This window comes from Lepisma saccharinum, chromosome 7 (assembly GCF_977018435.1).
Source record: "Lepisma saccharinum chromosome 7, izLepSacc3.1, whole genome shotgun sequence".
NCBI classification, from domain to species: domain Eukaryota; kingdom Metazoa; phylum Arthropoda; class Insecta; order Zygentoma; family Lepismatidae; genus Lepisma; species Lepisma saccharinum.
The window spans coordinates 86,532,104-86,558,965 of NC_139235.1; the positions used below are offsets into that span (position 1 = coordinate 86,532,104).

A 26,862-nucleotide genomic window follows, 5' to 3' on the forward strand; every position below is an offset into this window, starting at 1 on the left:
AGCTAAAATGTTTAAATTCTGCTTGTCAAACCCCTCGTACCTGATCAGATGATGGAAATCATAATTGGATGCTCCATGGCAAAATATGGGGACAAATCTTGGTCTCTTGATCTTAATATTACAGCTATTACACAGGGCCTGTTTATATCGACCATCTGTATGAGAATGGTGATGAACCTTGATATTTGTATCTGAAAATTCAGAATCACATACCGGGCATTTTTCTGCATTGTTGAAATCTTCAATCTGTTCCTCTGTTAAAGGCAACATAGGCTTTGATTTTAATAAGATGTTAGATGCTATGTCACGGCACACATTTTCTATTCTATGTGCAAATATTTTGATGGCATCTGGTCCCATGTATAAATCTTTTTTAGTAACAACACCATCCTGTACAACCACATAACAAAAGCTGGAAGGTTCATGTTGCTGGTATGGTGTACTTGAAGATTCCTCGGGATCTGGATTGCATAATGCAAGAGGTTTGACATTCGATTCAAAATCACAGACAATATATGCTGGGTGTTCCAACAAGGCTTCATACTTTTTGAATTTGCAATTTTCACTTGGATTGGGCATCACCATATGAACAGGTTTATGGTTCCCACAGTATTTCAGATGCTCAATTAACTTGTTTTTAGCAATTTCTGCATTCTCTTCCCGAACCCCTTTCACCATTTTTTGACCATCAAATACAGTTAAACATCTTCTGCACAACTTAAATATTTTTTTATATTTGTCTAGTTGTGTTCTCACTAAAGCTTCAAGATTATGTATCAGAGTATAATGATATGTACTATTCCCTTCAATTAAGAGCATATCAATCGGAACAGCAGATTCATCATCAAGTGTACTGATTCTGAGAGGTGCTATCGGGCAATTGCCAGTGGAACAAATAAATACATTAATAGATAATTGTTTGCCATTGATATGCCTGGCCCTTTTTTCAAATTTATCAATATTCTGAACTGACATTGGATATTCTAAACCCTCCATTGCATCGTCAAAATCGTGCTCATGTTGTTTGTAATAACTTATTCTCTCAGGATGCCTTGAAACTGGAAACAAAGCAGCTAATATACACCACAAAAAGCATTTCTGGTCGGTATTTTCAATATTGACCACGGCTCTTTTGTTTTTGATATTAGCAGGTAATGGCACATAAGTGGAACCTTGTAATGGGCTGAATTCAGAAATATTAACATATAACTTGTGTGGAGAGCCACATAGGGTCCATCCTGACTCTTTTGCTGCAAATTCAGAGTGTTTAATATTCAATTGATCCATCAATCTGCTTATTATTTTGTCTGAATTTGCATTTGAATATACCGGTACAGTTTCTGTTACGTGGGGGTGTATAAATTTTGTAGCGTTTGGCTTCTTATATTGTGTATACAATTTGAGGGACAACTTATAAGAACCATTTTGTGCATTTAGAATTGCCTGGAGATCAGAATTTATACTGTTCAAGAAATTCTCAATGCCACATCTTGGCTCTGATACAAACCGATGATCTCTTAATTGGCCTTTAAAACTGCTACGGATAGGTTCATGGCGTGGCTGTTTTGCTGCTCTGGCATTAAGAGGTGCTTCGTGCCTTCTTTTCAGACCAGATGTAGATGGTTGTGTTGATGACTGTGCAGAGCAAGTATCTTTATGTTTATATGTGAAGTATTCCATGTTATATTTTCTATGGCATTTGGGGCAAATTTTTGTGGGAGTTCTGTATTTGTCTGGGTTACAAATCTTTTGGTGTCTGGCCCAATTAGAGCTGGATATATTCTTATTGCACTGATTGCAATATTTTTGATTCGGCATTTTTGCTGTTGTTTATTATATACAATTTCCTGGGTTTCAATTCAAAACTTTATACTGAATAAAAAATATCAGTTGGATTCAGCTGTGTGATTTGTTTGTGTGTGTATGTGTGTATGTGTGTATACACTTAATATTTTTGGCTTTGGTATTTATATAAAATTTCCTGGGATTCAAATCTAATCTCTATGCTTATTATGACAGGTTGTAAAGCCAATAGCCCACAAGTAGAAAAAGAGAATAAATATTCATTCACACTGACCCAGCGCAAATGCCTGCACGAACATGCATATCTTGAATGGCAATAACCTTGTTATGTATAACAGGCTGGGACAAATATAAGCTTGACTCTAAATATGAGTGGATTACAACAAATATCAGATTTTATATTGTTCAATATGAATTTAAACCTGTAAGTATGAGAAGCACTGTATCAACACATCTGTTCTCCTCAGTCAGTCTCACAATACTGGCTGATGCAATATTCGGGAATTTCTGTAAATACTGGCGCTGAGGAGAAACATGCAAAGCAAAAATCAATACTACCGTCTCGGGAATTCCACACACTGACACAGAGGGGAAACATGCAAACACGGAGCAATTCTAGAGGGGGTCTCTGCATATTGCATTGTTTAAGCAAATTGAATCGTATCCAATTGAACTTAAACCTGAAGTAAATATGTATAGGTGGGTATGGATACAAGTTTATAGACAAAAATCTGGCTGATGCAATTTTTGTAAATATGGGCAAAGCTGCTTGAGGGGGGGGGGGGTTGATACTTTCCGAATTACAAAACTCTTGGGTTAGGCAGGTACTACACTTGAACAAAAAACTTATATGGACATGTTGAGCAAGTTTTAAGTATAAACAAATCAATCTGAGGGAGCTCTTCCTTTCTGAAAAATTCCCGAGGGCATTTTTACAAAAATCTTGGATTAGGAAGAGCTCCACACTAGAGCAAAAAGCTCATATGGGCATGTTAAGCTTGTTTTAAGTATGGCCAAAGCTGATTGAGAGAAGCTCTTCCTTTCTCGGGTTTATCCCACCGTAAATACCACTACTATTTAAGAAGTTTGTTCAGGACATAGGGAAACGTTGATAACAGACATTCTTTCCTCCGATAGAAGACCATAAAGAAAAAGTAGGTGTAAATTTCGTTACTCGTTATTCAGTAGGGTGGAATGAAACAAAAATTCTAATAGTGCGGAAAAGTTGCCATTTGATGTAAAAACGACAAAAATAAAATTTGATGGTAGCATGTCTTGAGGTGCCGCAAGTACGATAAAGTTTCATAAATTTGATTTTTTTTGTTCTATTTCAACCTTTTTCTCAAGTTTCTTATTTGCGCTATAAAAGCCCAAATCAAAAAGTTCGTACTTTTTATGCCTTTTTATTAATAGCATAAACGTTTCTTGGGGGTTTTAAATTTGACTTGACTTAATTCCTTTTGCTCCATCAGGAGCATAGGGCTTCAGTGAAACGCCTCCATTTGACTCTGCGACGTGCCAAATCCTTGACCTCTCTCCATGTTTTTCCCTTATCGGCTTCTTCTTCTTCTACTGTTCTCTTCCATGTCTTCTTCGGACGTCCTATTTTCCGGGCTCCTTGGGGGTTCCTGTCTAAGGCTGCTTTCTCTATTGCTCCAGTTGGTTTTCGTAAGGTGTGTCCTAACTAACTACATTTTCTTCTTTTTATTTGGGTTGCAATTGGCTGTTGTTTAGTTTCTCTCCATAATTCTTCATTTGATATTATGTCTGGCCATTTTATATTGAGGATACGCCTGAGACAGCGATTATTAAATGTTTGTATCCTTTTGAATTGAATTGAATTGAATTGAAAAGTCTTTTTATTTACTACAGAGCGAGATTCAGCCTTGGGCTGCTCTACCACCTAACTCTGGTGAATAAAAGTTACAATACATACATTTATAATACTGAATAGTACTGAAATCAAATAACATAACATGAATGAATTTGACATAAATGAAAATTATAAAATTATAAGAGAATACAATGACAGATACATTAACACACACACACACACACACACATACACACGTGTACATACGCAATTTCCAAATCGATACTAAAATAGCATGCATACAGGATGAAATAAATATTCGTTGTGTCAGATAAGTGTTTGCAAAATACATGGTTTTACTTGACTTGATTCCTGTTGTTTAGCCGTACGAGCTAATGCTCAATTGTTGTCTTTGCAATAAAAATAATACGACTTGTTCTTTGAAGTTTTTGGGTGTTGTAGCAAAAGAAACATAATCGGGAAGAGCATTCCAAACCTTTGCAGACCAGAGGGAGAAGGAGCCTTCGAAACTGACAGCAGAGTGGCGGGGAATGTCGATTTTTCGCCGACCTCTAGTATTGTATGGATGTATGGAATTTCTAAATGCCAGTTTCTCGTGGAGATAGCTAGGTGTTTGCAATTTTAATACTTTATATATTGTAGAACATTGATTCAGGAGGCGTCGCCTAGACATGTTAAGGATTTTGTATGTATTGAGCAAGGGTAGGATGTGCTGATTTCTCCTGATCGAGAGAACGTAACGAATGCAAGAATTCTGTATTTTTTGTATTCTGTTCGATATTTTACGTTGTAAATTCGTGCCGTACACCACATCACAGTAATCGAAAATAGGATATATTAGAGTTTCGATGAGATATAATTTCGTTTCTTTAGTGAAAAAGTCTCTCCTCCTGTAGAGTGATCTCATTATTGTTAGTGCTTTTGTGCATTGCGCTGAAATATGCCCTGCCCAGGAAAGTTTGGGATCAAAAGTAAGGCCTAGATTTTTAACGGTTGGTGCATAAATTATGTTTTGGTTTTTAATTTTGATGTTAATTGTATCATAATTTACTTTTTCAAGATAATAGTTAGAGCCTAAAATTGTGTATACGCATTTATTCTGGTTAATTATGAGCCCATTTGCAGTGAGCCAATTGTTAAGGGTATGTAGATCATTGTTTAGATTATCTATCTTGTTTAACAAATCCGATGGTGATGACGATATCATCAACTGCGTATCATCCGCGTAACAATGTATATTACAATGGCTGATGGTCTTTGATATATCAGCGACGTATAAGGTGTATAAAAGGGGGGCCAGAATGGAACCTTGCGGGACTCCTCCGTTTAATGTTATCGGTGATGATCCGGTGTCGGCAGGGTAAAAAACCTTTTGTCTTCTTTCGTGTAGATATGATTGGAACCAGTTTATTACAGGCTTCGAAAAACTGTAGTATTTCATTTTTGCTAGGAGAAGGTTATGATTGACAAGATCGAAAGCTTTAGAAAGGTCTAATAATACTAGTATAGTTAGTTTTTTTATCGTTAATCGAACGTAAAATATTGTCCGTGACAGATAACAATGCCGTGGTTGTACTATGAGAAGTACGGAAACCTGATTGAGAATCAGGCATTTGGAAATTGGCTGGTTTTCAGAGAAAAATTTATGGTATGCGTGAGTGCCGTAAGTATGAAGGGAAGGGCCAGTTTAAGCATTTTGCACGTAATGTTGTCCACTCCTGCAGCATTTGATCGAATACTGTACACTGCCTTTTCAACCTCAGAATCTTGAACCTGGCGAAAGGATAATTCTTTTGCATCGTTTTGAAAGCAGTTCTCTAAGAAATACTTGCACTCCTTTGCAATAATGGCGTTGTCTCGAGGAACTGTCGTAGACATCCGTGTTAGCTTGTGTGGATTTCCATGTTTCGCAAGCATACAGTAAAACTGATTTTACATTTGTATTGAAAATCCTTAGTTTTGTTTTTCTAGAAACATTGCAGGGTTTCCAAATAAGATACAGTTGTATTAAATTTAATATTTTAATATTTTTTTTATCCTCACTAGTAGTGTATATTAGTTGTTTCAACGCAATGCTTTGTAGGTATCCTCTTTTTTTATCAATTGAATATCACTTTTTGACATATTTTGACAATTTTTTGTCGATGTTTTAGCGTTTAGCGATGTTTTAGTACAAATTTTCACTATACTCATTTTTTTTCCACTCATACTTGGTAGGTATATTATGATCTTACGTGATACAACTTAACCTATCCTTTTTTTACGATTATTTAATTTTTTTACGATCCTAAGTGATATAACTTAACCTATCATTTTTTTTATTTATGCACTGTTTGAACGTCATCATTTGAGGATCATATTTTGTAGGTATTTTTTTTTTATCAATCGAATATAAGTTTTTGACATATTTTGACAATTTTTTGTCGATGTTATAGCGTTTAGCGATGTTTTAGTACAAATTTTTACTGCACTCATTTTTTCCATTTATACTTGGTAGGTATATCACGATCTTACGTGATACAACTTAACCTATCCTTTTTTTTTACGATTTTTTAATTTTTTTTACGATCCTAAGTGATATAACTTAACCTATCATTTTTTTTATTTACGCACCGAACTAACCTACAAGGGACTCTGTTTGTTTTAATATTTCAGTATTATAAGGTTTTCACAAATTTTATATAACCTAAAATGTGTTGGATGTTGATTTTTAGTATGTGGCAATTTTTTATGAATTTTAAAACTGCTCTGTGACCCTCTCGTTCTTCACGTCGTAGGCGAAGGACTTCTCTGCAATCAGGATGACACTGCATAGGGTATCCTCGGGCAAGGCATCGTGGAACTCGCAGACGACCTTGATGTTGGTTCGATCGTTGACCACAACCTTCTTCCTCTTAGATGTGTTGATGACGGTCATGGGTCTCCGGGCTTTGAATTCGCTGGGCGTGTAGTACATGTCCACGCTTCCCTCGGTCACGCGTTTGTAAGCCGAAAACGCTTCGTAAAGTTTGAGGTAATCGTCTTTGGTCACGTCGAGGTTGTAATTCTCGCGCGGGAACACTTCGTTGCGTCCATTCTTCAGATAAACGTTCTTGATTTTGCAGTCGTCGAACTTGCTGGAATCTTTCTCCTGATTGTTATCGCGCCCGGTCTGAAAAAGCACTACGACGAAATCTGGCATGTCGAACTGTATGTTGTTGAACTGCGTCGTCACGTCGAATTCCATGTGACTTCCCGACGCCATCTTCTGCACGCACTGGTAACCGTGAAAGTGAATCAACACCTGCGGACTTTTCAAGATCTCCGCTTTGTACTTGAGGGCGTAGTTCGTTTCGTATTCCACCACCGGCATTCTCAATTCCATGCTCCGGATGACGCATTTCGCCGCTTCGGGTAAAGTGTTGGCTATCGGCGTGGTGCCGTCCGGACCCAAAGTAGCGTATCGCATCAGTGCGTCGTTGTCGTTGGCCGCTCTTCGAAACGTGACCCTCAGTCCTCCCTTCCACATGATCTCCTTGTAGTCCGAGAAGAAACCAGGCAGCAGACGCATGGGAAAGAGCACCGTGTGACTTTTCGTCGATATTTTGGTCCCGGCTTCGAATCCCCCGGCCTGGTAGTACGCTGCGTCCGTTTTGGATAATTTCAACGTTCCCACTGCCGTCGACGTGATGCCTGGATAATCTATTCTGTCGATGACGGTGTTGTGTTTCCTCACCTCCACCTGCGAGAACAGGTAAGGCACGAAGTTGTCCACGAGTATCAAGGTTGCTGCTGCGGGAAACGCGTCTCCGCTTTCCTTCTTCACCACGTCGAATTGAAGGTAGAGGTCCGCTCTGTGAGGATGAATGAACCCATCGCCTACGTCCACATCGTATTCGATCTCCCTGTTCGCCTCGTTGAGATTGGCGAACGTGCGACGGTTGGGAGGGAAAGATTGCAATTCGTAACTTTCGATTTGGTCCATTTTACATGTATGGTTATTTATTATACGTTGATCTCCACGATGGCCGTCGTAGTGGCACCTGCAAAATCCACCACGTCTCCTTTCTCGTTCGTCACCACCAACTCTATGTCGTCTATGCGGTTGCGACATACCGGAAAATAGATCGGCGAAGAGGGCGTGTAGATGATCGGTTCCATGAACTCGGAACTTGGTTTGAAAGTGGCTATGATTCCCGTCTGCTTATGACTTCCTAACAATCCGTCCGAAGATTTCGTGATCATACCTTCGGCCACGTTACAGTGTACGTTCAGAGTCTCTATGGCCAAGAATTTAGGAATGTTGGTTGCTACGTGCTTGATGCCAGCTTCGAGTTTGGTGTTGTTCTCGAAACCTAAAAGTTCTCCCATGGTGCCCAGGTCCACGGTCTCCGTCGCGGATAGGATTTCCACTCTGTGCGTGACCGAATTTTGAGAAAGGTATGTGCCTTTGGGTAATTGAGCTTGCAAAGTGGAAAGATTGTATTGGCCTGGCGTGACGACGATGTGTTCGCTTCCGACGCTAATTTTGTTGTTGTGCTGGGTGACGTTAGGTATGAGGTACATGCTGTAGAATGCACGCAGAGCCACGGATTTAGGATAGACGATGTCGTCGTGCAGCGTGAGTTTCAAGATTGAAGATTCGCTCGTGAGATGGAACACGCCCATCCTAGTGATGCTGTTTGAGGTTCCACAATGCTTTCTGGAAATCCTCGATCGTAGGGTTATTTATTTTAGAGAGAAACGCGAGCACGGAGAGGCAGAGATGACCGCAGTTCACGTCTCCGAAATCTTGAATGCGTTCGTCGTTGTAGTATATGGAGGTTTTGTTCGTTTTCAGATAATAGACTAAATTTGTAGGTGGAACACCTCCGAAAGAATCGAAAACGAATGCTTTATCATCATTTTTGTGGTAACATATCCAATGCGTGCCTGGATTTTCTTGACCGTCCAAGTTGACTACTCCGCATTCTCTTCTTTTGACGGTTGAAGGTAACGAGTCGGACATGAAAACTCCTCTGAAGTGTTTTATTTGTAACGGTTCGATCAGAGATTCAATGTCTCGGTTGGTGAGTGCTTCTGTTTCTTTTTTTTAAACTTTCTCATCACGCCCTTCCCCTTTTTCTTCTCCATGGCCAGGTTGTGACGTTTCTGTTCTTCCAATTCCGCCTTGTTCTTCTTCGAGTCGATGACGGTTTTCGCGATGGCAGCACTTCCGCCGGCCAAACTTCCAACGGCCCCCAATGCTGCCAGGATGGCCGGGATGCTGAATATGAAACCTCCGATTTTTTGCTGTTTCCGCGAACGCTGCAATCTTTTCAATTGAGGTGTGCTGAGCAGCAATTTCATTCCATGTCCTTTCGACAAGCAAGAACGTTTCTTCTCGCGTTGTTTCTTGGTGAGTAACCCATCGAGGGCACCTAGATTTTTAAGATTGGAGTATGGTATCTGGTACACGACACCCTTGGGCTTCATGTTGATGCTCTATGTGTTATTTTCACGGTATGTTATTTATATATATATTCTGAGATTTTTTTTGTGTAGTTTTTTTACGGTATGTTATTTATATATTTTCAAGGCCTCGCAGTCGTTACACAAATTCTATTACGTGCTTCGTTTTCTTGCCAAGAAGTTCCTTTGTCCCCTTGTACACGATTCGAGTTTTGTTCTCGATTAAAATAGATAGCTTCTCGTCGGATAACATGTTAGCGTATCGATCTGGTAAAAATAGACTGTATTGTGCGTTGAGCAACAGGCGTACCTTGGGACCATACTGGGTAGAAACGATTGAACCGGAAGTTATCGTGTAAGGTTTGTCGACTTCCAATTCCTGAATTTTTACATACTCGACTGACAAATTTAGCATTTGTTTTAATGCTTGGAGATCGCTCATTTTTTCAGTTGTCAGAGTGTTAGAGAGAAATTTAATTGCTTTTTTTTCACGATGTGTGTTATTTATATATACCGAAGATTATTTTTTTACGATGTGTGTTATTTATATATCAAGTTTTTTTTTTTACGGTATGTTATTTATATACCCCACCCCAATTTTTGTTTCGTGTTCATGGCGATGGTGGTACCCAGTGCGGCGACCCGTTCACCCAGCGATGCGTCTCTGCTCACGAACCTTTCGAAAGCTGCGTGCTCTAATTTTCTGTCTGCTTCGTGACGTGCATCCAGATCCGTCTGCGTAGTGTTGTAAGCGATGTCGTGATCTTTGCATGCGGCGTCCAACGGATTCACACCCTTGTCTCCTCTCTCCAATCTTTTCTCGAGTTTGGTACCCGGCCCGCAGTACTGGTAGCCAGGTAGATGCATCTCGAAAGGTAACTTGTTGATGATGTCGTTCACGAGTCCCTTTCCTTCGGCCACGTTCCAAAATTTCGGAGGCAGCGTGTTGATGATTTTGATCAGGTAACCTATGCCCTTGTCGTCGTTCACGATGAAGTTGGAAAGTTTCGTGCTGATCATGTCCACGATGCCAACCTTCTCGTTGTAGAAATTACGGTTGCCTGCATTCTCTTCGCCGGCTATCACCAACAATCGGTCCACGAGTTTCCTAACGTCGTCCACCCAAACGAATTCTTTGGGTAACGTGTTGTAGCGTTTGACGCCGCTGCCTGTTTTGACCTGGTTCCAAATCGGTTTGATGAGATTCCTGTACTTCTCGCCGCTGCTCGATTTCACCCTATTCTGCGAGGCGTCGTTGTTCTGGTACAAGGCATCCGTCATGATCAGAATTTCCTTGTAACTTTGGTAATCTTCGTCGGTGTAATCTTTCGGCTGCTTTTTGGCGACGAGTTCCCACAGTCCCACCGTACCGGGATACCTGTTCCAACTATCCTTGTCGCCTAAATTGACTTTAATGTCGTTGCCTTCGAAGGTCACCTTCGATTTCCAAATCTTCCACACCACACCGCCGCCTTCGCTGGTTTCCATGCTGGGATACAATCCGAACACTTCATCCTTGTCGAATTTCCCCGTGCTCAGGTAGTCTCGTGCCAAAGGTCCCAACTCGATTTTATCCGAAGACGTGCTACCTATGGCTCGACGTCGTGCCGGTGCATCCTTCAGTTCGAACGGTGTCGAAGGAATGCTCGAAATGGGTGTGGGTACGGCGTAACTTTTAGCTGCGAGCGGTACGAGTTCATTAATCAAATTTTTATTTTGTTCCGTGACACTTTTAATTTCTTTACCTAGACTGCTGATGGCATCGATCACGGGTTGATCCTGACGTTTCTTCTCTTCGTAGAATCCGCGATTCTCGGATTTCCAACCTTTGAAGCGTTTCGCGAGGTAATCGCGAAGCTTGAGATTTTCGTCTTCGATTTTTCGTTTCGTCATGACGTTATTTATATACGTCGTTTCTCACAACGTTGCAACGTTTAGAAAATCGTTGATTTTGTTTCTGTATTTTCCGTCGTTGGGTTTTCTCGTCATGTCGATCGTCGCGAATCCGAAATCGTCACCGTTCCAGCAAGTAGAGCAGCCTTCCGAAAATTGATTGTAGTTCATGTCTCCGCCTACGTAGTCATCGTACGCGTGCTTGAGGTTGGTGTGATCTTGACGAAACAAACATATGAAATTGGCGTTGTCGCGCACTAACTGTTTTGGAATTTTGGAAAACGTTTGAGCTAGGTAAAAACAATCCATTCCTTTGTGACGACCTTGCGTGAAAAAGTTGCGAATTTCATTTTGATTTTCCAGGATGGCGTCGTCGAACACAACGACTGAATTTTCACGACAATCGTCGAGTGGTTTTATTTCCGAGGCGAATGTTGCAATGTCCAGACCATCGTACAGTTTCATCAGTTGCTGGTATTTGGATTGCTCCAAACTTTTCGAGAACACGTACAGGTGCCTGTTCTTCCAATTTAACCAATTCGGTGCGAGGAGAAAATTGTCCACGAGCAGTGTCGTTTTCCCACACCCCGAAGGACCTACGATCAGACAGCGGATGCTGTCGGGAAGCAACTCGCCGTTCTTTTTCTTCGTTTGACTTTCCGGATCCGGTAGACGCTTCACCACGTTCCACGTACTCACAAGATCACTTCGTCCGCGTCGATCCAACTCTTTTCCGGAAGTCCCAGCCATTTGACAAACAGTTTGTCACCTTTCCTACGCAATACTTTCTCGATGAGGTACGTGTCGGGGTGTTTTGTTTTAGAGAGTTCCTTTTCGTAAAATCTTCCTTTCAAAATCTCGCCGCTACTATCTTTTATTATATACGTGTGTCGGTTTCCAGGTAGAACTCGAACCACCGTAAAAAGTTCCGTGCTCCAATTTTTTGTGAACCCCTTCTCGAAGGTGCGTTTGAATTTGCTGATCCTCACCTGGTCTCCAATTTTGTATTTAGCTTTTTTTGTCGTGGGTGTGTACTTTGGACAGTAAACTGTAGAAATTAAACGCTGCTCGTCAGATTTCGTAACGTCAGCTGGCTTCATGCCTATTGTTCTGTGTACTGTATCATTATAGGTGTCGACGAGTTCCGGCAGGATGTCGACCCATTTGTAATTTCCCCGAAGCGTGAATCGTTTCCACATGTGTGTTTTCAAGGTTCGATTGAATCTTTCCACGATGCTGGCTTTGATGTGACTGAAGCTCGAATAATGTCGAATCTTGTGTTTTTGAATAAACTTTTGGAATACGGCGTTGTAAAATTCTTTACCGTTGTCCGTTTGCAGAAACCGTGGTTGTCTGCCACCGCTTTCGCGAAAAATTAATTTGAATGCTTCCGTGACGCATGTTCCCGTTTTCGCCTTCAAAGGTAGAGCCCATGCGAATTTCGAAAACGTGTCTATGACGGTGAGGAGGTACTTGTTGCCCTTGTTCAATTTATGTACGTTTTTCAAATTGCCGCTACTCATCTCCACGAGGTCACTTTGCCAGAGGTCGTCGATGCCCTTGGTTACCACAGCCAAACGTTCGTAGTTACGGCGTGCAGGTTTATGCAATTCTTCGACGATGGCTTGCCTAGACATTTTTTTTAAAGATTACGTTTCAAGAGAAGCACAAGCGTGATGGGATTCAAAGAGGGTGGCACTTCGCTCGTGTTTTGAATGATCAGCTTATCGCCGGCACTCACGTCGAAAACGGTGAGATCTTCGTCTTCGTGTATTTCATATATGTTGCGCGTTTCGTTCCAACGTGCCAGAGGAATGTTTCCTGCTTTCTGGACACCACGATTCGATATTAAAGTCATGGTAGGAACGCTAGCTTTTCTACCGTGAGACCAGTACGAAAATTCGTTTATCTGAATCGTGCCATCGAGGAGAAACTTGTAGTACGGATGATAAGGATGCAACATGTACAGTTTGTTACCTTCGACGAACGTGGAGATTCTCTGTTGATTGGGTACGCTGTTGATTTCGATGGCTTGCAGAGAATGCAGTTTAGCGAATTTAGTGTCGAAGGTGACGAGATTACTGTGAACGTGTCCGAGTTTATTTTCGATAGGCAGCAAATGCTCGATTATGGTATCCGTTACGGCAGAAAACGACGGTTTGATTTTCACTTCCACGTTCAACTGCTTGTAGTTTTCGTTGAGTTCTTGCAACTTGGCACCGAAAGAGGCCAGCGTCGATTCCTGCGTGGATTCCAGCACTCCAACTTGATCTCTGATGTTGACGACAATGTTCTGAAGGTTCTCGACTTGATTCAATTTTGAGCTCTTCTCGGTAAGATCGTTCACGATGCTTCGCATCTCTGTAAACTGCGTGTGAAGGTCGGCGACGCTCTGCGAAGTGGGCAGCGTCGACACCAGCGAACTAATTTCGTCTCGAATCTGTTCCACGTTCGCCGTTTCCGTTTCTAGTCGTTTCAGCATTCGAGATATGTTTCTTTTCAAAGCGTGCAATTCTTTGGAGGTGGGGAGATTGGCCACTTTACTCTCGAGATCGCTCAATGAACTTTTGATGTCGCTCGAATCGGATAGTGCCGTCACCGCCGTTTTCAATTTTTCCAAATCTTCGCTCGAAGGCACGCTCGTCCGTAACGATTCTAAGTCACCCTGTATGTTGTCGAGTACGTGATGAAAATGAGCGAGATTCGTTTCGACGTTCAAATTTTCTAAATATTCGATCTTCTGCTGAACCGTGCTCAACGTGTCTTGAATGCTCGTCAACGCTCTCGCTTCAGCGTGAATATTTTTAATTTCTTCGTTGATCAATTCCAAGGACGCCTGAAGCGTAGCGATGGTGGTTTGAATGTGTTCGAAATCTCGATAGGCCTCCAATTGAATTTTTATGTTCGCGACGCTTTTACCGATGACCTGCAGTTCGTCCGACGATGGTAGGTTCGTCATTGTATCTTCCAAAGTCTGCAACTTGGATTTAATTTCTTCCAACGTGCTGGTGAATTCTTCTTGTAATTTGGAAACGACGACATGCAAGCGTTCTACATCAATATCGTTCACGACGGTTTGAAGTTCAGAGAAATTCTTTTCTATTGCGGAAGTTCGTTCTTCGATTTCGAGTTTCAATTTTTCCAAATCTTCATTTTTCGATTGAAATTGCTGTAATTTGGCCAAATCATTTTGAAGCGAATCCACGCTCAACTGTATATTTTGAACGTTGTCGTAAGAAGGTACGTCGACATAATTTTTTATGAGCGTTTTCAGTTCGGAATCGATTTTCAGAATGGGGTCGAGACATTGCGTTTGGAGCGTAGCGATTTCCGACTCTAAACTTTTGTTTAAGGTCTCCTGCAAAGCGATCAAATCGGTCCTTAACTTCTTAACTCGAATGTCCAACATGAGAATCTCTTCTGCGTGGTCTACACGCTTGGTGTTGCCGAAAATGTCGTTAGGCATTTTTGGTTAACGGTTATTTATAATAGGATAGACGATTCGTAATTCTACAAAAAGAGGAATAAGTTTGTCGTAATCTCCGAGGAGTTCTATGTAAAAATAATCTCCTGCAGACACATCGTACGTAATGTTAGAAAGCATCTTGTCGTGCTTGATTCGAAAAATGTTCTTGCCGGTAGAAATTTTGATTTCGCCTGCGTTTTCCGGATTCACGGTGATTTGAAGTTTCCCGTCGATCGGAATTTCGTAGAAATGTAAATTGTTATTAAAAACATAAAACATGTTGCCCACATCGTCATTCAGTTTCGTCCAAATGCTGTTGAGGTGAATGATCAACAGACCGTTGAGTTTAGGTAACACGGAAGGTAAGACTTCATGATCTGGTATGGTTTCCATAATGATCTGTTTTTTGAAACCGAACAAATTCATAGGCATGCTGGTTATTTATTCTCACAACGTTGCAACGTTTAGAAAGTCGTTGATTTTGTTTCTGTATTTTCCGTCGTTGGGTTTCCTCGTCACGTCGATCGTCGCGAATCCGAAATCGTCACTGTTCCAGCAAGAAGAGCAGCGTTCCGAAAATTGATTGATCAACAGACCGTTGAGTTTAGATAACATGGAAGGTAGAAATTCATGATCTGCCGTGCGGTGTACAGTCTCCATTGTTTGCTTTCGGAAACCAAAGTGATTCATTGTCCTTGCTAGTTATTTATTGTGTATGTGAGATAGTTAATTTTTTTTTATTTTAGTTATAGTTATTTAAGTTCATTTTTTTTTTCATTTGCATTGCCTACAATTTTTACTAATTTCTAAACGATAGTGTCCCCAAGGCAACGTGTGGATTCCACAAGACAAAATACATCTTTTATCGTCATGCGGATCTAATGCTACTTTCCTAACTTTGTTTGTTGTAATCACGTGGTCTACACTTTGGATTCTTTGTTCTATGCTTAGTATCGTCGATTGTGAGTAAAGGCAATCGATGTAATCGTGGAAGGTGAGTTTGTTCTCCACCGTATTTTTGCCCACACCTTTTGCTTTCTTCGTGACGCTACTCTCTGTTCTCATGGCATACATCTTCGAACGCAAACCCGCGAACTCGACAATAATATCACCGTTACATTCATCTTTCAGTTTACCTAGGACTTTTTTGTTGAGGGATGGAATTCCAAATCTGTTGGGTTGAGGGTACGCAGAAGTATCGAAATACTCAAGCATGGAAGGATTTTTTATGTCTTCGTATAGGTTAGGTGTTTGTATGCTGTAAATGAAGCTGTCGGTGTCCGTGTACAAAAGTGATATTTTATCATTGTAGAAGGGTTTCATCACGTCATAATGAAATTCGAACATGTAAAGTTTCGACAAGTCGAGAACCGTTGCGCCAACGTAAATTGGTTTTCTGAATTTCATCAATTTTATATGTAGATTGAAAAGTGCTAAATTCTCGTTGTAAATTTTTCTCGACTTGAATCTAGGATCGGCTATCCACTTCCGACATTTATTCTTATCGGAAATTAATTTCACGTCTACGTGCTTTCTAACATTCTCCATGGTCTTTCCGTACACCGCATTGTTCATTAATTTAAAAAAATCCTTGTCTAAATCGGAAGTGGCAGCTGTTCTATGTTGTGTGTTAGTTTCTATGTAAGGTCTTAACCACGTGGAATGTTTAAACTTTAGTATTCTTCTAACATTTACTATCTGAACACCCTTCCCAATCAAAAACCGGAGATTCTTGTAGTGGACGACGTATCTCTGTTTAGGGTCCAATGTTAACAAAAGCTTGTCTTGAACCGAGTCGGGTGGACATTTGATTTCGGGAGTCGGAGGCAAATCCGAAAACGTGTCGTGCAGGTGGTCGGAGAATTGGAGATCTACCTCTGCGAAGAAACCACACTCGCTATCGTCGAAATGAATAATGTCTATCGAAGTGGGATCTAACCATTCGAATCCCCCGTAAGGAAGTTTCTGAACCATGGCATGTCCGTAGAGATTATTAACGTCGGCGTAGAAGATGTAATTCGATGCTCGATTTGAATCGTAATCTTCTTTCATGTGTACGTTATTAGCTTTTGCATGTCTCTGTACGCATTGCACCATTCCACCTCGTATCCCTCTTTCGATAAATAGCAACATGTCAACGTCCGATATCAGTTCCAGCTTGACCTTTGTCTGGAATAACATTGCCGACCACGCTAATCCCGGTAGACTGTAGAAATACGCTGGATCTAATTTATAAATATTCGTTGCCGTTTTCCTGAACGCTTGAAAAACATCCGCGAGTATCGTCACGTCTAATTTTAAGTAGGCATCGTGGTAGTCTCCGAGTGTCCTACATTCTAATTTCTCCCACATGAGTTGCGCGTGTTGGTATTCTTCGTCCGTGATTCCTTTCTCTCTGAGTCTGCTGTAAAATTCTCTTGGAAGTGGAAGAGCGTCGTCGTTAAATTTAGAACCATCACTGACATATTCGTAAGGATAAATCCCTTTACGTCTAACGAGTTCTACGTCTACGTTGGGAAAACTAGCTCTAGTTATTTTAAATTGATCGTCGGTGAGTTTGTTCGCTAAAGCATCCAGACTTGCAGAGAGAAATCTATACGAATCCAGGAAGCGCATCTCGATTGTATTTTTCGTTCCCGGAATCGACACTTGCTTGCTGAGACTAATGTAGCGTTCTTCATTCTCGGCCAAGACACCTATACGTTTCGGATCGTAGCCAAGATGTCTCACAAGGTGGTGAAAATCATATCCGCTTCCGTTGTGAAAGAATATGGGGATGAATTTAGGTTTCTGGATTTTAAGATTGCACGTGTTGCAAATTCCACCTATGTAGTTTCCGCTGAAATGATCGTGGTGGAATATTTTTTTGTTCTCATCAGTGAAACTTTGATCACATACCGGACACACCTCAGTGGAATTGTAATTTTGAAGTTCATTTTCAGTTAAAGGTGCCATCGGTTTTGATGTAAGCAGTACGCTACCAATTACCTCAACCTCCTCCACCATTTTTTCCAGGAAGTGTTCGATTACATTTGGCCCGCGGTATATATATGCTTCATTTATTTTATCACGTCGCACAACAACATAGCCGAAACTATTAGGTTGATGAAGCTGGTACGGCGTTGTGGAGGAAAGTTCGGGATCCGGTTCGCAGTAGGAGAGTGGTTTGAGGAACGCCTCGAAATCTGCGACGATGATTGCAGGATGTTCCAACAATGCCTTGTGCATTTTGAATTCTTCGACTTCGTTCGTTTCGGGCATCAACATTCTAGCCGGTCTGTTGTCGCCGCAGTAAATTTTATGTTCGGCAAGTTTCTCGATAGCAATTTGACGTCCGGTGTATTTTCGATAATCGAGTTGTTTTTGATCGTCGAACGTGGTTAGGCATCTCGGACAAACTTCGATGTTGTTTGCATGCTTGGTTGATTGACTTCTGACCAAACGTGATAGTGAACGAATTAGCGTGTAGTGATGAACATCCTCGTTTGAAATGAGAAGGAGATTAATCACACGAGCATCATCATCTTCGATATCGCTTATCCTGACGGGATGCACAAGATATTTATCTGACGTGAAGGAATACAAATTAATAGCGATGCGTTTTCCTGCACGATTTTCGAACTTTGTTATATCCGACAATGTCACCGGGTATTCAATGTCAGACATTACACTTTGAAAGTCGGTCTCGTATTGTTTGTAATTAGAAACCTGTTCTGGATGATTTGACCAATGAACAGGATGCAGTGCAGCCAATATACACCAAAGGAAACACTTTTTATCGCTGTTCTGTATATTTAACACAGCCCTCTTGTGTTGAATGTTCGGTGGAAGAGGAACGTAGCTGGAAGCGCGAAGAGGCGAGAATTGGTTCACGTAAACAGTTAACGTGTGAGGACTTCCACATAGAGACCATCCCGACCCTTTAGCCTCGAAATCGTCATGTTTCTTAACCAGCTCGTTGGAAACTTTATAATAGAAGTTGTCCAAATTTTCGACGTCCGCCAAATAAAGAGTCTGGTTTTTTGTACGATGATAAAAAATACTCGTTGTGCCATCAACTTTCTCGTATTCAGAAAACAGAACAACGTATACTTTTATAGAGTTGTTTTCAAGTTTATCTTTTAAAATATTTCGTACAGATGTTTTCGTTTCATCCAAGAAACTAAGAATGTCACGACCTGATTCTGACTTAATTGAAAAATCCTGGAGTTGGTTGTTAAATGCAGATCTAATTGGTTTGCGTTCATTAGATAATTTAATTTGCTTGGAAGTGGAAGCTTCCGTTTCTGAATTATCGATTTTCCTTTTCGATGTTCCTTGTTCGATCGATGGTTTGCAAATTTTGAGATGTTTACTTAAATTTGCAATGCTGATTATTTTTCCGCATCGAGCACAGGGCTTAGAAGGTAACGAACGATTAATTCTCGAACCTGTTTCGCTACATCTTGCCCTGTGTACCGATAAATTGTTCCTTGAGATTAGCTTCCCACAAGTAACACATTCAGTTTTATCATTTTTACGATTGAAACTGGTGGTGGATGCCATTGCTTTCTCCAAAATCACAGAAATCAAAAAGTCTAGTATATAGCGACACAATTTTCAGGTATGTTATTTTATATATAATTTCTTGGAGTGATTACAAAACTCAAAAATTCAATCTACTGTAAATAGAATTTCAGGTATGTTATTTATATAGAATTTCTTGTGTGCGAATACAAAAACTCAAGAATTCAATCTACTGTAAATACAATTTTCAGGTATGTTATTTTATATAGAATTTCTTGGGGTAATTACAAAACTCAAAAAATGAATCTACTGTGAATATAATTTTCAGGTATGTTATTTTATATAGAATTTTCTCGGGGGCGAATACAAAACTCAAAATCCGAGACAGTCCAGTTTAACGTGTTCATATTTGAAAAAAAAATTGCAAAATACCCCGACAACGTTTCAGCTACTAGGACCTCATTACCATGAGCCTAATCCTAGTAAGCCACATACACACCTGTTCTTCGTATCGCATATGCTAGTAAGTCAGATGACATATTGGGAGAATCACATTTCCCCCAATGATCCCACCACAACAAACGTCGCACATGCTAGAAGCGTCACATCAAGCTTCAGGTATGCATCGTGGTAATCACCGAAAGTTCGGCAACCCAACTCGACCCACATAGACTGAGCATGCTTGTACTCCTCGTCGGTAATACCTGAACCTCTCAACTGGCTGTAGAACTTATCCTGGGGAGGCAGCAACTCTTCTTCGAACTTGGAAGGGTCTGTGACGTATTCGTAGGGGTAGACCCCTTTACGTCTGATGAGTGCGACATCTAAGTTCGGGAAACTTGATGTAGTAATGGCTAGTTGGTCGTCTCTGAGCTTCCCAGCAAGAGCATCGATGCTTGCCTGGAGGAACCTCAGAGAGTCGAGGAACCGAAGCTCGATGCTGTTGCTTGAGTTGGGGATCGGCACCCACTTGCTGATGCTAATATAACGCTCCTCGTTCTGCGCCAGGACATTGATTCTCGCATTGTCGTACCCTAGATGTGTAACCAAGTGATGGAAATCATATCCCGAGCCATTGTGAAAAAAGACCGGTATTTCATCAGACGGTTTCTTATACTTGCAGCATAGCACGGCATAGAATTTAGTGGAGTATGTAGCCAATGCATCGTTGAGGATGGATATTATCTTAGCTCGCTCGCTCTCCAGAAAACTACGCACATCGCAGAAGCTGTCTGATGTTATGTTAAAGTCTTCTAATAAATGCTCAAACGCAATTCGGTCTGCTTTCTTCGTCAGCTTGACGCATTTGGTAGGTGGCGATGCATCGAGGGAGGTTACTTCTACCTTTCGCTTGGAAGGTTGCGGTAGAGATGTTCCAGTGCTCTTGCAAGTAAGCTGGTGTCGCTTTAAGTAGTCAATAGAAAAATTGTTTCCACACTTAGAGCACAGTTTGGTCGCACATATTCGCTTTCCCGGCACACAAGTACGACAGTGCCTTTGAAAATTTTTACTTGACACAGCAGTTTGGCACGTAGGGCAATTTTTTTCAGAACGCATAATGCAGAGATTTTTTGGGGGTATGTTATTTAATACCAAATGCTGTGCAATGCAAAATATAATTGCTCACTTTTTTTTTAACTATTTTCTATGACCTTACTTTGGGTTTTTTTTTTCGCCAAATTATATGCTTCTAGTCTCCTATACAATACAATATACGTACAATATATTGTCAACAGTATTATATTTGAGCGGGCCGCTTGTCGCCTAAACACTACAGCTCACAGGTCGGCAAAATCTGACATGAAAGCAGATAATACGCTTATGCCTTATTTATATATAATTTTCACGGGGCGTTCAATATTGTCAACGGTATTATATTTGAGCGGGCCGCTTGTCGCCTAAACACTACAGCTCACAGGTCGGCAAAATCTGACATGAAAGCAGATAATACGCTTATGCCTTATTTATATATAATTTTCACGGGGCGTTCAATATTGTCAACGGTATTATATTTGAGCGGGCCGCTTGTCGCCTAAACACTACAGCTCACAGGTCGGCAAAATCTGACATGAAAGCAGATAATACGCTTATGCCTTATTTATATATAATTTTCACGGGGCGTACAATATTGTCAACGGTATTATATTTGAGCGGGCCGCTTGTCGCCTAAACACTACAGCTCACAGGTCGGCAAAATCTGACATGAAAGCAGATAATACGCTTATGCCTTATTTATATATAATTTTCACGGGGCGTACAATATTGTCAACGGTATTATATTTGAGCGGGCCGCTTGTCACCTAAACACTACAGCTCACAGGTCGGGAAAATCTGACATGAAAGCAGATAATACGCTTATGCCTTATTTATATATAATTTTCACGGGGCGTTCAATATTGTCAACGGTATTATATTTGAGCGGGCCGCTTGTCGCCTAAACACTACAGCTCACAGGTCGGCAAAATCTGACATGAAAGCAGATAATACGCTTATGCCTTATTTATATATAATTTTCACGGGGCGTACAATATTGTCAACGGTATTATATTTGAGCGGGCCGCTTGTCACCTAAACACTACAGCTCACAGGTCGGGAAAATCTGACATGAAAGCAGATAATACGCTTATGCCTTATTTATATATAATTTTCACGGGGCGTTCAATATTGTCAACGGTATTATATTTGAGTGGGCCGCTTGTCACCTAAACACTACAGCTCACAGGTCGGGAAAATCTGACATGAAAGCAGATAATACGCTTATGCCTTATTTATATGTAATTTTCACGGGGCGTTCAATATTGTTAAGAGCGTTAGTTTTTGTAGAGCTCTCTTTTTTCCATCTTTCCTCTATACAGTGAAGCTGTAGAAGACACAATTAGCTAACCTAGCATACAACATACCTTCCTAATTAATATGGATATTGTCACACATTCCTCTTATTTTATACTGTTGTAAATAGAAAAAATTATGTACGGTAAATGTTTTGTATATTATAGGAAAAAACTGCAAAATGTCCCCCAATTTTAATTCGAATTTTATCGAATTTTTACATATTTCCACGCCACCACATATTGTCCTATTTGCTTCTTTTACTTGCCTTGCTTAATTAACTCTCGCTAATTAGCATTTTTTTGGAAGAAGTCAACTAGAACAACATATGGCGGTATGAGAAATATGTAAATTAAAGAACATTTTAGCAATATATGGGCCCTAGCAATTAGCTTTCTCGACTAAGAGTACTCCTTCAAACATCTTCTGCTGATCGTATTACTAAACGAGGACGTTTAAAATTTTTGGGTGTTGAAAAAGTTTGACCCTACTTTTTTATTTCTATTGTTTGCTAATAGATGGCGCTAATAGTACCCCCTCCCCTCCCCTCTCCCCTCTTCTCCTCTGCTGTATGACAAATAGCACAAACATAAAAATCAAGATTTTGGAGAGCAAAACATAAAATTTGCATGCATCTGATGTCGAACCAGGAACTTTTATCTTTCGGGGAGTCAACATTATTTTTTTACTCAGTCGTCATATAACATGAACACACGCAAAGATTCACATGTGCTTTTTATTATTTTGTGTTCGGTAAGTACAAGTATATTCTTACATAAATTATTGTTTAATTTAATAAATTGTAAACTCAAAACCTGCTAAACTAACACTCCTTCTGTATTTCATTAAACTATTGAAAGCGAATGTTGCGTGCATGCGGAAATAACACAGAAAAAAAAGCGGATGGAAGCAATTTAAAATCACTGGGGCAAGGTCAGTATTACGAGAGCGTAAAAACATGTGCTTCCATTCAACTTCGAAAAATAAGAATGAATGTGTGCATACAGAACACATATGCTTTCTTTTCACAGTTGTAAAATCATATAAATTGTGCATGAAGTAAGTTACGGGAAGGCTCTCTCTTTTATGTCTGTGTATATGTTGTACAATTAGGTACAAGTATTGTACAATTAGGTACAAATTGTTGTACAATTATTTTCCCCAGTTGCCCAGTTGGAGTTGGGGGGGGGGGGGCATAACACTGGTATTATTTGTAATCACAGTGCTTACTCATGTATTTTGTTTAATATTTTATTTCAAATTCACTGTCAGAAACTAGTGTTGTTAGTTTCTGCATGTAGGTTTATTTACTCTGTTGGTTGTCACTGTCAAGTTTTTAGTATTCGTACAGCATAAAAAGCTATAACCCCCCTCTCAAAATATATACATTGTATACGCCAAGATGCCCAATAGCCTGGCAACACATCATGAAAAAACATGCCAAGAAGACCCAGTGGGTTTATAAGTCAGTGCTGCCAATTCCTATTTGTAGGTTAGCTTAGCCAGTGAAAGATCATATAGTAGAATTTTTGTAGAGTGGGTGTTTGCGAGTTCCACGACGCGCTGCCTGCCGATACCCTATGCAGTGTCATCCTGATTGCAGAGAAGTCCTTCGCCTACGACGTGAAGAACGAGAGGGTCACAGAGCAGTTTTAAAATTCATAAAAAATTGCCACATACTAAAAATCAACATCCAACACATTTTAGGTTATATAAAATTTGTGAAAACCTTATAATACTGAAATATTAAAACAAACAGAGTCCCTTGTAGGTTAGTTCGGTACGTAAATAAAAAAATGATAGGTTAAGTTATATCACTTAGGATCGTAAAAAAAATTAAAAAATCGTAAAAAAAAAGGATAGGTTAAGTTGTATCACGTAAGATCGTGATATACCTACCAAGTATAAATGGAAAAAATGAGTGCAGTAAAAATTTGTACTAAAACATCGCTAAACGCTATAACATCGACAAAAAATTGTCAAAATATGTCAAAAACTTATATTCGATTGATAAAAAAAAAATACCTACAAAATATGATCCTCAAATGATGACGTTCAAACAGTGCATAAATAAAAAAAATGATAGGTTAAGTTATATCACTTAGGATCGTAAAAAAAATTAAATAATCGTAAAAAAAGGATAGGTTAAGTTGTATCACGTAAGATCATAATATACCTACCAAGTATGAGTAGAAAAAAAATGAGTATAGTGAAAATTTGTACTAAAACATCGCTAAACGCTAAAACATCGACAAAAAATTGTCAAAATATGTCAAAAAGTGATATTCAATTGATAAAAAAAAGAGGATACCTACAAAGTATTGCGTTGAAACAACTAATATACACTACTCTCACTATAAATTTAACCCCCCCCCCCAAAACATTTGTTCTATTAATAAAAAGGCATATAAAGTGCGAACTTTTTGATTTGTGTTTTTATGGCGCAAAGAAGAAACTAGAGAAAAAGGTTGAAATAAAGCAAAAACATTTCAAATTTATGAAACTTTGTCGTACTTGCGTCACGTCAAGACATGCTCCGATTACTATCAAATTTTATTTTTGTCGTTTTTACATCAAAAGGCAACTTTTCCGCACTATTAGATTTTTTTTTCTCGTTCCACCCTATTATCCAGTTACAGTCACAATTAAAATAAAATAACTGAGCGCTGTTACTGTACTCTAAAAAAGCAAGTGTTCGGACTGTTATACGTTTGGTGGATATAAATTAGAACGACTTACAGTGCATTTCTTATCTGTAAGAGTATGCCCACCTTTCGTAGGCCTTGCCAAATAAATTCTTCCAGTTATGTGTTGAAAGAGACATCTCCATATCGTACTTGATTTCAGTGCAAGGTGGGAAACACTTGCAGCCCGAGATGTTCTCTAGCCCCGCTGACTTGGGCCACGTGTGCTCCACAAATTCCAGCGTTTGGAGGAGCCCTATGAGAAAGAAATCAAACATAGAACATCACAATGCCATCGCAAAATGTACAAGAAGAATGGCAAGTTTAAAATATCCATATTTGTCATTTCATGAATATTAAATCATATCATCTTTTTCAAAGTTGAAATTCTAAATTCCAATATATTTTTTCTTGTATGTACGCATTGCTTGCATTTTACAATTATTTCTCTTGTAGTCTACGGTTATTACAACTAGTTAACTAGTTAAAAACTAGAAATAAATGTCTGATGAAGGGAGCGTGTGTTCTCCTGAAACGTCACAACGAAAACTGTGTTAGTTATGCTTGTAATAACCGTAGACTACAAGAGAAATAATCCATGATATTGATTTCATCTCTTATAATCTGATCATGTGGTCCCCATTTTCGCACCTGAAATGAAAATTAAGAATCACATAACTAAGTTGTCATGCACCTGACGTAAACATGTTGAGACCAAGGTTGTCTTTATATTATTAGAGTGGACGTGTTTCGGCCTCTACGCCTCAGTAGTATGTGAAATTCTTGATTCATCCATTCGAATCAGTTTCAATGTTTTGATGTATTTATCTTTGGAGGTGTGCTATCCTCCAAAATTACATATATAGTTATTAAGTTTGGAGGATGACATCTCCAAAGACAAATACATCAAAATATACATTCTTCAGCAACTTTTCATTTTTGAATTCTACTAAAAATTGAGTCTTGAAAAGTCAAAATTATTTTCTTAAGAAAGTTTTTACACACAAAAATATTATTCCTTGTGTAGTATGACAATTCATTCAAGGTTTTGATGCCACAAACATACCTTTTTCAGGTCTGCAGATAGAGTAATATGTACGTGAAGGTTAAAAAATCAATTCTCTTGGATACAACAAATTGACAGTCAACACACAAAAACCATAGTTTTGTTTCATTTTTTTTATCCGGTGTTTGTCTTTTTTCTACCTACCTCTCTGTCATCTCTAGAGTGCACTTTTAATACAGCACATTTGTACATTTTTCATGACTTTGCACTTAAATTTATTTGATGGACAAGACACGATTTGTAAATAAGCTCCTCTGTGTCCCCCTGAACTGTATCAATTAATGTTGATGTGCTTGCAGTAACTGCTAGCCACAATCAGGAAGTTTTATAACTCAAGAAGAATGTTCTTGTGTGAGAATCCATCTTGAGCGGCTATGTAAAACCATGTGGTCTTAAAGGTCCCTGGAATATCCTGAATTTTGCATATAAGAAAGTGGAAATGTAGCGAACAAGTTCGGAATGGACAATTATTAAATATTGTTGGCATACATGCGATTTTTTCCTAACTACTTCTCTATCGCATGCAACGTACCTGCAAAGTACCTCACACATTCTAACATCTTCGGCGAACATATGGGCATCGTCTTGTTTCCTGAAAAATATTACATCTTACTTATTTGTAATGGGATAGAATCATTATCTCTCTATATATAAAAATGGATGTATGTGTGTATATGTGTGTGTTTGTTTGTTCAGCAATAATTCTCGAACTCCTCGAGCGATTTCAACCAAACCTGGTACACGTATCACTTGCAACCTGGAAATAAATACTGTGGGGGCAAGACACCCCTGACACCCCTAGGGGTGGGGTGGGAAGGGGTGACATGTAAAAATAATCGAGAACCACCGACATTAAATTCCGCACAGACATCCGTGACTCTATGCAATCCGCACAACGATAGTGTTTCTCTGGTTGTCTAACATTCAGGCTGTGTTGTGAATGGAATCCATAGTTTTCGTGACACTCCCAATGCGGTTCAACTCCAAGTTCATCACCTATCGGCATTTGGGGTGAGAGGGGATGAAAAATAAAATGCCACAAATGACCTAGATTAGTATCGAATCCATAGTTTTCCGAGTCGCTAAGCTAATTGGTGACATTCACGATCACATTTAAAATTAGTTACATTTTACACTATAGTTCGAATTCATTACTACGAGCTCCACCCACCCACCCACCTAAATTATGTTGACAAACATAATGTTACTAAGGGGCAGGCCACGATTTTCTTCTAGTTTTCTCCTTTAACTTTATAGTCACTTTTTGTTCGAAATGTCGGCATATGTTCTCTAGATTATCAATTTCGCTTTGATGTAGCCATCACGTGCGCTGGCACCGAAAACGGAAGAA

At 39.7% G+C, this 26,862-nt stretch overlaps 1 protein-coding gene across 2 annotated transcripts in view; it reads right to left on the reverse strand.

Annotated features, from left to right (window-relative positions):
• Nucleotides 1-26,862, reverse strand: part of LOC145990321 (pickpocket protein 28-like) — a 56,424-nt gene that overhangs the window by 13,680 nt on the left and 15,882 nt on the right. Inside the window, exons 5-6 of one of the 2 annotated variants that reach the window (XM_083126010.1) lie at nt 26,044-26,103; nt 24,533-24,701 (exon numbers count right to left, since the gene is read on the reverse strand). In XM_083126010.1, coding sequence (XP_082982136.1) covers nt 24,533-24,701; nt 26,044-26,103 — 229 coding nt within the window. The remainder of the gene's footprint in view (nt 1-24,532; nt 24,702-26,043; nt 26,104-26,862) is intronic. The other variant, XM_083126011.1, reaches the window with a different exon arrangement.